The sequence below is a fragment of the Erythrolamprus reginae genome, chromosome 11 (genome assembly GCF_031021105.1).
Source record: "Erythrolamprus reginae isolate rEryReg1 chromosome 11, rEryReg1.hap1, whole genome shotgun sequence".
Classification (NCBI taxonomy): Eukaryota; Metazoa; Chordata; class Lepidosauria; order Squamata; family Dipsadidae; genus Erythrolamprus; species Erythrolamprus reginae.
This window is the reverse complement of record NC_091960.1, coordinates 10,277,839-10,291,567: the sequence shown is the minus strand read 5'-3', so window position 1 is coordinate 10,291,567 and position 13,729 is coordinate 10,277,839. Positions and strand designations below refer to the sequence as shown.

At 44.0% G+C, this 13,729-nt stretch overlaps 1 protein-coding gene across 2 annotated transcripts in view; it reads right to left on the bottom strand.

The window, feature by feature from the left end:
* The window catches only part of GRAMD1A (GRAM domain containing 1A), a 100,670-nt gene extending 96,376 nt beyond the window's left edge, over positions 1–4,294 (bottom strand). Inside the window, exon 1 of one of the 2 annotated variants that reach the window (XM_070763977.1) lies at positions 4,131–4,294. In XM_070763977.1, the coding sequence (XP_070620078.1) occupies positions 4,131–4,138 (8 nt within the window). In that variant the 5' untranslated portion in view covers positions 4,139–4,294. The remainder of the gene's footprint in view (positions 1–4,130) is intronic. The other variant, XM_070763974.1, reaches the window with a different exon arrangement.
* Between the last annotated feature and the right edge of the window lie 9,435 nt (positions 4,295–13,729).

Sequence of the window (13,729 nt, the reverse complement as noted above, 5' to 3'; positions counted from 1 at the left end):
TGAGCTCATAATAGGGCAACTCTATCAATATCAAAATGCCACTTAAATAGTTGAGCTAGTTTCAAACTAGATTTTGATTTTCTTTCTCTCTTCCTTACTCCCATTCTTTTTCTTTCTCTTTTCCTTCCTCTCTTTTTTCTATCTGTTTCTCTCTCTTCCTCTCTCTCTCTCCTTCCCTCTCACTCTTTCCCTCTCGGCTTCTGGGCAGGTTTGGAAAACTCTGAGTTGATGATGATTTTTAAGTGAGCGATTGCTCACTGCTCAGCTTAGAGGGAACTATGGTTTCAGCTTGGAATGCAGGAATGAGCACTCCAGCAAAACCTTGTTTTAAGCTTTAGTAAAGGCTGATTTATCCAATAGGCCAACAATTATTATTTTTTTTGTAAAAGGATTGTCTTTGTAGTTTGCGTCTACTGGTTGTTTAAGCCTACAAATAGGATTTTAAAGTTCCCAAAATTACCCAAAATGCAATTGAAGGGAATTATCTTTTTTAGTAATGTGAGAAAAGAATCTCAAGGATGAATTTCATGTTGGTTCTTATTCATTTCTTTGGGAGCAGAAAATAATGCCCCACAAGGATGGACTACCAATAGTCTCTTTTTCTCTTAACACATAACATTTCTAATGGGTTGTTACCTGGATTTCAACAATTTTATTTTCTGAGGCTTTGAAAATTTGAATTGATTTATTTATTTATTTATTTTATTTATTATTTGGATTTGTATGCCGCCCCTCTCCGAAGACTCGGGGCGGCTCACAACAAGTGTAAAACAAATCATAAATAATTCAATTAATTAAAATATTTAAAGATTTAAAAAACCCCATATACTAACAGACACACACACAGGCATACCATGTATAAATTAAATGTGCCCAGGGGGAGATGTTTAGTTCCCCCATGCCTGACGGCAAAGGTGGGTTTTGAGGAGTTTACGGAAGGCAGGAAGAGTAGGGGCAGTTCTGATCTCCGGGGGGAGTTGGTTCCAGAGAGTCGGTGCCGCCACAGAGAAGGCTCTCCCCCTGGGGCCCGCCAACCGACATTGTTTAGTTGACGGGACCCGGAGGAGGCCCACTCTGTGGGACCTAATTGGTCGCTGGGATTATACCTAGATTAACTGAAGTTTCTACTTGCATATGGCCAAAGATACAACCGCATAGTTGTATAGTCACACAACATGCATCAACTAGTTGTTAATAAATCTATTTGGGGAATTTCAGAATAGAATGAACTGTCCATTAACCAAATGGCCTGGGCTTACAAAATACAGTGGTGCCTCTACCTACAAATGCCTCTACGGAAAAGGTGGGGAGAAGCCTCCATGGGGCCTCTCTAGGAATCTCCTGGGAGGAAACAGGGCCGGAAAAGGTGGGGAGAAGCCTCCATGGGGCCTCTCTAGGAATCTCCTGGGAGGAAACAGGCCTCCACTCTCCCTGTGGTTTCCCCAATCCCAAGCATTATTTGCTTTTACATTGATTCCTATGGGAAAAATCACTTCTTCTTACAAACTTTTCTACTTAAGAACCTGGTCATGGAACGAATTAAAGTTCGTAAGTAGAGGTACCACTGTATGCCAAATCACAAAATAATTAAGCAAGAACAAAAGAACAAGAAAAAAAAAGAAATCTTAGCAGCTGTTAGGCTTGTAACTGATATCCTTAAATGGCTGTGTGAATCTTAACTAGTGATTTTTTTTGGCATCCCCATGGCCCTATGACCTTTATACATTTAAAACCATGTGACTGTCCTACAGTTTTGAATAAGGATCCCACAATGTTTACAAAGATCCACACTGTTTTGTTTTTAAATAAAGATATTTGTAGCACCTTAAACATTCCCCAAAGGTACATCACAATTGCTTGTTTATCCTCCAACCCTGCTTTTTAGGGCTTTGGAACTCATCTTCTTCTCCCACATATATAATGGAAGGCCATTTACAAAGATCCACACTGTTTTGTTTTTAAATAAAGATATTTGTAGCACCTTAAACATTCCCCAAAGGTACATCACAATTGCTTGTTTATCCTCCAACCCTGCTTTTTAGGGCTTTGGAACTCATCTTCTTCTCCCACATATATAATGGAAGGCCATTAGAAGCTCGGGAAAGTAAACCCAAATGCTTCTGGAATGCCTCTTGACGGAGCAAGTGTATATTCAATTCCTTCAGTTGCTAAAAATATGTTTCAAGATTCCCACAAACCGGGTGCTTTGCCAAAAGATGCTTAGCCATGCTGCTCCAAACTAGAAATGGATTCTCAGGTATCCTGATTCAAAGGTACCCCAATTTCAGCACAAGGGGAAAAAAATCACATAATGTACTGCACATCTGCTCAAAAAGCACATGGTATGTCTGTCTGTTTGTTCATACATTAGCTGGCACAGAAGTCAACAAAGATAATCCAAGAACTGGCTGTTATTCTTCCTGTTGCAACCTCTATCTATGTGGGGGTTGGGGATGCCACAGGGAACATTGGTAGCTGGTGTAATATTGGGACATGGGAAAAAATAGTGGGGGGGCGGGAGAGAGAGGAAGGGAGGGAGGGTGGGAGAGAGAGAGAAAGAGATAGGAAGAGAGAAACAGAGACAGACACAAAAGCTGCATAATAATAAGCTGCTATAATTCACTTTCACAAAATATAGGGAACTACAGTAATAAGGGAACCAAACAGCCTGGCTTCACAAAGATATGAAACCAACAAGTCAACCAGGGATTTTTTTTTTTACAAAAAAAATCAGCCAAGCCCAGCAAGTTGTGTGAATGCACACTTGCACACACAAACACACACACAATTACTGACTAAATGAATAATGTGAAGCTTAGCCAACCATTCTGGTGCTGTGCAGACATTGTGGTCCATCACCCCTCCGGCTGGTTTGTCCTGCAGGCTAAAGAAGGCGGACAACCGGGCTGGGCAACATCAGGGCTGGCCAAGAAACGTCCACGGGGGTCCTTTAGCCGCGCCCGCGCGCGCGCGCGCCCGCCAACCCACCCGAGACCTGAGACCTGCCCGCACCCGCGCAACAAAGGCGCAACACGGGGCGACTGGCAGCGAATCGCCGGTGCTCCCAAGAGGGGAAAAGGACGGGCGGCTGGATCGAAACCCGCGAGGGCGCTGGGAGGGGGGGGGAGCGCGGCAGGAAAGCGAAAGGGGAGAAGGAGCATCCCTCCGCCTTCCCAAACAACCAAAACAACCGCCGCCGTTCGCAGGGATGCCACGCACTCCCTTTCCCCAGCCCTCGCTCTCTCGCTCGCTCTCGCTCTCCATCCCTCCTTTCTCCCTCTTTCTCTCTATCCATCCGTCCTCTCCATCCCTCCTCCCACTCTTTCCCCATCCCTCCTTTCTCTCTTTCTCTCTCTCCATCCCTCCTCTCCATCCCTCCTCCCACTCTTTCCCCATCCCTCCTTTCTCTCTCTCCATCCCTCCTCCCTCTCCCCATCTTTCTTTCTCTCTCCATCCCTCCTCTCTCTTTCTCCCCATCCCTCCTTTCTCTCTTTCCCTCCTCTTTCTCTCTCCATCCATCCTCTCTCTCCCCATCCCTCCTTTCTTTTTCTCTCTTTCTCTCTCCATCCCTCCTTTCTCTCTCTCCATCTCTTCTCTCTCTCCCCATCCCTCCTTTCTCTTTCTCTCTCCATCCCTCCTCTCTCCATCCCTCCTTTCTCTCCTGTCTCTCTCTCCATCCCTCCTTTCTTTTTCTCTCTTTCTCTCTCCATCCCTCCTTTCTCTCCCTGTCTCTCTTTCTTTCTCTCTCTCTCTCTCTCTGACTCCATCCTTCCTTTCTCTCTCTCGGCAGCTCCTTTGTCCCTCCATCCCTTCCTCCGTCCATCTGCCAGCTGACAAGCCACTCGCCCAGCCTAAAAGCCGGGCTAACGCCGAGCGAGCCCTGCTGGCGATCGCCGAGGGCTGCGGGGGCCCTCCGATGCCCTCCCCTCCTGCCAGCTTCCCCCAGCCGCGGCGGAGCCCCCACCCCAGCCCGTTCCCTCCCTTTGCCCCGCGTCCGGACCACCGCAGCCTCCTCCTCCTCCCTGCCCGACGGGACCGCGCGGCATTTCCCCGCCATCCGTTCCCTCCGCCAGCCCGGCATCCTCCCCCCCGCCCCCATCCACTTTCCCTGCAGCGCGGCGGCTCCTTACTCGAACATAGCCCGGGGCGAGAAGATGCGAGGCGGGGGGGGGCGGGCGAACGCCCCCCCCTCTCCCCCGCCCGGCCGGGATGGAGAGGCGCGCGAGGGTCCCGGCCGGCGGCCCCTGTTGTGCCGCGCGGAGGAAGAGGCAGGCCGTCTTCTGCCGCCCGCCTGCCTCCTTTCGACGGCGGCCGCCCCTTTTTTGTCGCACGCACCCCCCCACCCCCGCCCTTCCCTCCTCAGAGGCTCCCCCGCCGCCGTGCCGCGCGGCCGCGAAGGAGCCCAACGCAAGGGAGGGGCTTGGAGGCAGGCAACGAGGCCGGGCGGGCGGGAGGAGCGAACGGGCGGGCGGGTGCGTGGAGACCTTTCCGCTCTCGTGTAAAGCAGCGCGCGGGTGGGGGGAGGAGTGGGGAGAAGAGAAAAACATGAGGTAAAAGAGCGAAGGCGGGAGGCCTGGTTTGTTGTGAGGCGATGCGCCAGTTCTTAACAAGGGGAAATTCTTGGGTTAAACCGGGACCTACGAGCCGCCGCCCCCCCCCCTCCTCCCCGGGCCGCCTCAGGCGCTTGACCTTGGTGGGTCAGAAAGGACTGATTCGACTGTCTAGGCACGTACACACACACACACACAAACAAACACACACATGGCACGAGAGGGGGCTCTCCTGTGTCTCGCGCCCACCCAGCCATCCGCACACGGCCGCGCGATGGGTGAGGAGGAGGCGCTTCCGATCGGCGCCCCGACATTTGGATGCGGCTTCTGTTGTTTCCAAGCAGGAGTGAGCCCTCCTTTCTGGGAGGCGGGACGATGGGGGACCACGGTGAAAAACGGAGTTGGGGAAAGAGACAGACCATCTGTTTGTGTGGGCTTTGGAGGTGGTATAAAATAGAATTTTATTGGCCAAGTATGATTGGACATACAAGGAATTATCTATCATATATCTTATCTATCTTGTCTTATCCATCTTGTCTTTATCTACCTACCTACCTACCTATCTATCTATCTATCTATGCCGCCCAACTCCCTAGGGATTCACCCTTTTGACCAATTTGTCTTTGGTGCATATGCTCTCAGTATACATAAAGAAAATATAAGTTCCTCAAGAGTCATAAGGTACAACACTTTCCTTCCTTCCTTCCTTCCTTCCTTCCTTCGTTCATTCATTCATTTATATACCACCCCTCTTCGAGGACTCGGGCAGCTTACAACCTATTAAAAAACAAATATCTTAAATCCAATTTTAAAATAAGCTAACTAGTCTAAAATCCCAATCCCTTTTAAAAAAACCAATCATTCCCATTCAAACAATCCACATACATTCCATTCATAATGATAGTCAGGGGCCGGTACATATAAGCAATCCAATCATATTAGGAACCAGTCGATATAAATTGTTAAGTTTACACACTGGACTTCAATGTTTTGCATGTTTCAACTTCGTGGTGCCATGCGCCATGTCTGATTTGTTCGCCCTCTGAATTTTCAGTGGCTTGTTTGGTTCTCTAAAACTGTTTTTTTTTTTGCAACCAGTGTGCCGTGGCACACTAGTGTGCCGTGAGACATGGTCAGGTGTGCCGTGGGGAAATTAAACATGGGTCCCCAAACTACCATTTCTGCCAGGATATCCCATTTGGGTTCATTGAAACAGGCCCAGGTTTCACACTAAATACATTTAGAAACTATATTTATTTATTGGATTTGTATGCCGCCCCTCTCGTAGACTCGGATACATATTAACATATTATACACATTAACTATATGTATAATATGTACTGCGTTAGTGTCATTTTGTATCATTTTGGTTGGTGCTGTGCACCAGGATTGTCACATGCTGTTTTTATCATTGTTGTTAGCCTCCCCGAGTCTATGGAGAGGGGCGGCATACAAATCCAATCAATTATTATTATTATTATTATTATTATTATTATTATTATTATTATTATTATTATTATTTTGTAAATGTAAAAAATGTGCCGCAGCTCAAAAAAGGTTGAAAATCACTGCTCTAAAATGATATCCTGAATCCAGCCCACTGCTGCCGTCTTGGAAAAATAAAGTTTTATGTAGGCTCACCAATAGTTTGGTGACTAACTGCCACTTTTCAAAAGCAAAATCTCCTCTGGATGGTACATCATCATCATCATCATAATTTATTAGATTTGTATGCCACCCCTCTCTGACAACTCCGAGTTTCCCCAAAAAAAGATGAACAAAATTTCACCTGACTAGGAGATAGGGACTGGGGAATTACTTAAGTTTCTTACACCTTGTACTGTTGGTTGCCAATTCAGTGGTACCTCAACTTACGAACTTAATTCATTCTGTGACCAGGTTCTTAAGTAGAAAAGTTTTTAAAAGCAATTTTTCCCATAGGAATCAATGTAAAAGCAAATAATGTGTGCAATTGGGGAAACCACAGCAAGGGTGGAGGCTGTTTCCTCCCAGGAGATTCCTAGAGGGGCCCCATGGAGGCTTCTCCCCGCCTTTTCCGGCCCTGTTTCCTCCCAGGAGATTCCTAGAGAGGCCCCACGGAGGCTTCTCCCTGCCTTTTCCAGTTAGTTTAAGAGGCTCGATTTTGTAAGTGGAAAATGGTTCTTGAGAAGAGGCAAAAAAATCTTTTAACACCCAGTTTTTATCTAGAAAAGTTTGTAAATAGAGGCGTTCTTAGGTAGGGGCACCACTGTATAGAAACATAGAAGATTGATGGCAGAAAGAGACCTCATAGTTCATCTAGTCTGCCCTCATACTATTTCCTGTATTTTATCTTAGGATGGATATATGTTTATCCCAGGCATGTTTAAATTCAGTTACTGTGGATTTACCAACTACGTCTGCTGGAAGTTTGTTCCAAGCATCTACTACTCTTTCAGTAAAATATTTTCTCATGTTGCTTCTGATCTTTCCCCCAACTCTTTAACATATTTAAATGTTTCGATCATATCCCCACTTTTCCCTTCTGTCCTCCAGACTATACAGATTGAGTTCATTAAGTCTTTCCTGATACGTTTTATGCTTAAGACCTTCCATCATTTTTGTATCCTGTCTTTGGACCCGTTCAATTTTGTCAATATCTTTTTGTAGGTGAGATCTCCAGAACTGAACACAGTATTCCAAATGTGGTCTCACCAGTGCTCTATACAGTATATTGACTGTGCTTATCAATAACTCAAGTGATTGATAAGCAGTCAATGCTTACCAATAACTTGATATGCTTGCCCTGGGCCAGCTTTTATCTGCAGGAGATTTGTGAGATACTGAGGTGGTGCCACTGTTACTGATACCTACTGTTCTTTCTTAGCCTTGTGCTTTGTACAACTCTGTAAAGCTGTAAAAGTCTTGTTGTATGTTGCTCAGAGCCCCTTGTTTGTGAGAGACAGTCATATCAATTTGATAAATAATAAATCATATTTTTTTCATTTACTTCACTTCCATTTCTCTCCTGGTCCTTCATTGTTATTAGAATAGAATTCTTTATTGGCCAAGTGTGATTGGACACACAAGAAATTTGTCTTGGTGCATGTGCTCTTAGTGTATGTACATTCAAAGTGATAATAAAATTATTATTCTCATCCCACTCCAGGGAAGGTTACTGCTAAATCCCCATTACCTCCCAATCAGCTGGAACTCAAGAGGCAGAGGATAGGGCCAGCCATGGGTGGTATGTACAAATTCTCCCAACTACTCAAAATTTTCACTACCAAAACTGGTCAGAACCTGCTGAATGCCACCTCTGGTTCAACCATTGTAAACATAGGCTAGGTGCAAGTGTCCAAATTTTAACCACATGACCATGGCAATGCTATGACAGTTAAGTCCGTGCCATTGTAAATTCAAACAGTCGCTAACAAATGGTCGTACGTTAAGGACTACCTGTAGATTTTAGAGAATAAAATGTCTGATTGCTGTCTCCAATTTAGGAGAATAGAATAGTTTACAGCAGGGGTCCCCAAACATTTTACACAAGGGGCCAGTTCACTGTCCCTCGGACTGTTGGGAGGGCCAGACTATAAAAAAACCTGTGAACAGATTCCTATGCACACTGCACATACCTTATTTCTTTCTCTCTCTCCCTCTCTTGCTCTCTCTCTCGCTTTCTGTCTCTTGCTCTGTCTTTCTCACTCTCTCTCTTGCTATCTCTCTTCCTCCCTCCCTCCCTCCCTTTCTCCCCCTTCCTTCCTTCCCTCCCTCCTTCCTTCCCTCCCTCCTTCCTTCCTCTCCACTTCTTTCCCTCGCTCTTTTCCCCTTCTCTTTCCCTTTTCTTTCTTTCTCTCCACTTCTCTCTCTCTCTTTTCCCTCTTTCACCCTCCTTCTTCTCTCTCCGCGGAGGACTCACTCGACAAGCCTCCACCCTCCGACCCCGGACTCCCATTCAATCCCCATTCAGAAAACAGGAGCTAGCAACTCAGAGGAGGAGGAGGCAAGTGTGTGCGTGTATGTGTGTGTGTTGTGCCCAGCTCGGCTTTCGGCAAGCCTTACTTTACCTCGGGTGAGATGAGATTGAGGGGGACGTTCTCACTGCTTTTCCAGTGCGGCCTTGGAAATGACCCGCGGGCCAGATAAATGGCTTCAGTGGGCCGCATGTGGCCCACGGGCCGTAGTTTGGGGACCGCTGGTTTACAGTAGCCTTACCCTGCCACGCCCAAGCCACACCATGCCCACAGAACCGATAGTTAAAAAATTTGAATCCCACCACTGGGTTGAACCATCCTGCAGTCACATGATTGCCCCTTGCAGCCTTCATTACAAGTTTCTACAACTCAGTCAATGAGGGAAGTTCGATTCACTTAACAACCTGTGGCAAAAAATGTAAAATTGAGCACAGCTCATTTAACGATGGCATCGCTTAGTGGCAGAAGTTCCCAACAGTGATCATAAAATCAAGAACTTCCTACCCGTATGCCAATTCAAAGCATTTTGTAAATAAATACATAAGGACAACTTTAGATATTTGACCAGCTGTTCTACACCAAACTTTGAATCTGGTTTTCTATTTTTCTGTCTGGGAAGTAAAATGAAATGGATCGCTCTGCACTGTATTAAAATATTGTTTTAATGACTGTTGGCTGTTCACATCTTATTCGGAATTGCAATTGATTACCTATATTTCATTGACTGGGTTTACTCTTAGCAACCCCATGGGTATTCTCTGACAATCTGATTTATGATCAGAACTGCTTTCCTGAATTCGGAAGGATGGAATGAAGGGAAGGAAGATTTCTAACATTCCCTGTCAGGTTTCAGAATACAGTGTTCCCTCGATTTCCACAGGCGATGCGTTCAGAGACCGCCCGCGAAAGTCGAATTTCCGTGAAGTAGAGATGAGGAAGTAAATACACCATTTTTGGCTATGGACAGTATCACAAGCCATCCTTTAACACTTTAACCCCCTAAATTACCATTTCCCATTCCCTTAACAACCATTTACTCACCATTATTACTGGTACTCACCACTGAATAAGACACTTAGTGATCCTGATATTTATAAACATAATTATTTATTGACAATAATTATTTTTTTTGTTATTTATTTGCAAAAAATATTAGTTTGGTGACGATGTATGACGTCATCAGGTGGGAAAAACCGTGGTATAGGAAAAAAAACCGTGAAGTGTTTTTTAATTAATATTTTGAAAAACCATGGTATAGGCTATTCGCGAAGTTCGAACTCGCGAAAATCGAGGGAACGCTGTAAAATGCAATGGGGAAGCCAGAAGGAACTTGTAGATTACTCACACTCTACCATTTTGCCCACCCACCTTCATTCTGTTTCTGTTTGGACAAGGAAATATTACTGAAACAAAGACTCAAGAGGGGAATGGACTGTCTAGTGCAGTGATTTTCAACCTTTTTTGAGCTGCGGCACATTTTTTACATTTACGAAATCCTGGGGCACATTGAGCAGGGGGGGGCGGCTAAAAAAAGTATGGACAAAAAAATTCTCTCTCTCTCTTCCTCCCCTTCGCTCTATTTCTTTCTCCCTCCCTCTTTCTCTCCCTTCCTCTTTCTTTCTCTCTCCATCCCTCTTTCTTTCTCTTCCTTCCTTCCTTCCTCTCTTTTTGCTCTCTTTCTTTCCCTCCCTACATCCCTCTATGTCTTTCTCTCTCTCTCCTTCCCTCCTTCTCTCTCTCTCTCTTTCTCTCTCTCTCTTCTTCCCTCCTTCTCTCTCTCTCTTGCTTTCTTTCTCTCTCTTTCTCTCTCTTTCTCTTGTTCTCTTTCTCTCTTTCTTTCTTTCTCTCTTGTTCTCTTTCTCTCTCGCTCGCTCTTTCTCTCTCTTGCTTTCTTTCTCTCTCTCTTTCTTTCTTTCTCTCTTTCTTTCTCTCTCTCTTGGTTTCTTTCTCTCTGAGCTTCGCGGCACACCTGACCATGTCTCGCGGCACACTAGTGTGCCACGGCAGACTGGTTGAAAAACACTGGTCTAGTGATGAAATAGATGATCAAAGTAACTAATTTTGGAGATCTTGTACAGAAAATAAAACCATAAACTAAATGGATATTGCTCAAGCAAGCACTAAGTTGCACAAAACGGAACAGCATCTTTATTGTGGTCAATGAGTAGGCCCTAAAAGCTACACAAACAAAAGTTTTCCTGATTCAATGAGTGGTATGAAATCAGCCTTTAAAAGCATAATGGTACCCCATTTTTTTAAAAAAATTACCCATTGTCTTGGAAAGGATTACATTTGACAATTTTACGTAGCTGCTTCAGAATCAAATTCACTTGCTTCAGAATCAGAAATTTAGCTCATTTCAAGTATTGGCAGAAATCCACAGGGTCATTGAACTGGCAAAAATTGAATAGGGGGATATGAAGGGATAGGATGGGATCTTTTGGGCGGAAGGGGTCAATCTTTAGTAAGAGGTTACCAAAATCAGCAACTTTCTCAACGTATAAAAATAATAATTCTATGGTATTTTAAAAAGATTGATTCACACAGGAAACTGGATAGGAATCTCGAAAGGGTTATTTCATGGAGTCGAATGAAGACTTTATTTTGTTTTGTGTCTGACAGGCTCGTGTGTTTTTAGAGTGAATGCAAGCAGGTACAAAAATGTGTTCTTGAATACTGTGGTTCCTCTTGAATCTCCACAATGCAAATGCTATTTTTTGCACTTGTGTTTGATAAGAATTTTAGCAAAACGTTGATTTTACAAACTGGGTGGAAGACACTTAAAAACATGTGAGAAAGCGAAGTTGACAATTTCATCTACCCCTAGTTGAGGGCAACAACAGACTCAAAGACATCCCAATCAGCTTTCGGAGAAAAGCCTTTGACCCAATTAATACTCCACCCAGAAAGTATGAGCTCTCCAATACCTGCAATTACTGTTCAATTTCATAATCATTAACTGTCACATGAATGGTGTGCTCTGGCAGCTGTTTCAATTATCATGATTGCACTGCACCGATTGCAGCGCACATGACTGCACTGCAAACCAGAACAAGACACAAGGAGTTTTTCCCCAAATGCCATCACTCTGCTTAACAACTAATTCTCACAACACTGTCAAATAATTTACTAACACTGCATTACTATTCTTCTCTTCCTTACTAGTATCTCTCTCTTCCCACTTACTACTTGTTCTGTCGAGCTCTCTGGTAGAATCCTCCCAAAAATGCACAGATACACACACCTTTGAAAATTCAAAACAATGTTCTTTATACCGAAAATGCAAATAAACAGAGCACTCTTTTTGTATAGCAAAGAGCACTTGTCTCCAACCAAACTGGTAATTTGTACAAGTCCCTTATCAGTTCTGTGATACTTAGCTTGCAGCTGTGAGGCAATTCACAGTCCTTCTTCTTTCACAAAGTGAAACACACTTTGTTCTGGGTTAGTTTCAAAGGGGGGGAGGAATCAGCACACAAAGATAGAAGTCAGCAAGGCAGTCACGAAACACAAGGATCAGATAATCCTCCACAATGTCCAAACCCACAGGCTGCTATTTATAGCAGCCTCACTAATTACCACAGCCCCACCCAACCACAGGTGGCCTCATTTTCTTTGATAATAATCTCTCAGTTGTTGCTGCCTATGCATCGCTCTCCGCATGCGTGGCTGTATCATTAATTCTTGTTCTGAATCCAGGGAGGAGCTAGATAATTGATCTCCTTCTGAGCTGTCTGCCCCACTCTCCTCCTCCCTGTCACTCATGTCTTCTTGGTCAGAGGAGCCTTCATCAGCAGATTCCACTGGGGGCAAAACAGGCCTGCAGCATGTGGATGTCTCCCCCACATCCACAGTCCTTGGGGCAGGAGCTGGGCTAGAGCTAACCACAACACTACTGTAACTATGTTTCTTGTATCTTTCAATTTGTATTGGCTTTTTTGGTTTCCTAGTACCACTTGATACCTTATTAGTAACCTTGACTATCGCTTTTTATTCTTGATGAATGTATTTTATTCTCCTTATGTACACTGAGAGCATATACACCAAAGACAAGTTACTTGTGACCAATCACACTTGAGCAATAAATAATTATATTAAAGGCAATGTTGCATTATTTTTCTGTGCAAAGATTGTTTTTAAAATGGAGCCTGCCATGCATGTAAAAAAGATGAGCAGGAAATTCAAATAAGGACTTTATCTTTAAATTATGTCTTTTTTAAAAATAAAACAGGGAGGTCTTGTTGATGGGGAGGAAGAATAAGGAAGAAGAATAAGGAAGAATAGTTTAACTCCCAGGTTTAAATGCAGCCATTATTTTATGCCAATTGACTTTTATAGAGGTTAACATCCTGATTCTTGTGTCAAAACCATACCAAAGCTATTATGCCAACTAAGAGCCAGGCAGCAGAGAACTTCCAGTTTAAACAGAGAAACTACTTTTGACCTAGTGACATGTCCTGCCCACATGCGGCAATTTTTAACTTCAGCCAAATCATTCAAACTTTGGGGAGGGGGGAAGAGTTGAAGCAGTAAAGCAAAAAGGCAGCACGCTCTGCTTCCGTTTTCCTTGGCACGTGCTTCTTCCAGGCCCCTAAGAATGTGAAGTAGGAGTCTTTGTTTGCTTTGCAAGACAATAAAACTGAAAGTAAACAAGGGTAGAGATTCATCAGATACTCCTACTGTACAGCCATGTCAGTCTGGCATTTTTCTAGCAAGAGCCAATAATAGATGTTGTCGGTGTATGACTAAGCCAACCGTTAAAAGACAAATACTTGTTTCTTTTGCCTTCTCCTGCTACTTCTATTATTAAAATTACCCCTCGTTGCTATTTGTGTCAAGGGAAAGAAAACTGATAGGCACTTGTGGTCCTCGCTTCCTCTATAAGACAAGATAGCAAAAATGAAATAGGAAAATATAGCACAGTTCTAACAGAAATCAGCCCAATTAAAAGCAAACAAACCACACAATTTAGTGTAATATGAACAAAGGCAGACAAATTTTTGTTAAAGCTACAATGAAGTTAACAGCTCGTGGTTTGCATGTACAAATTCATTCATTCTCTTAGCATGGTGCGTGAACCTATCAGATTAAAATAGGATCGGTTTCAGCACTACATAGTTTGGGAATGCAACAGCCAGCTTTTGTGCTTGATGATCCACTGGAAATATGAGAATTATCTAAAGGATAACTCTATTGCTTCTAAGAAAGTTTTTGTTGCTTTTA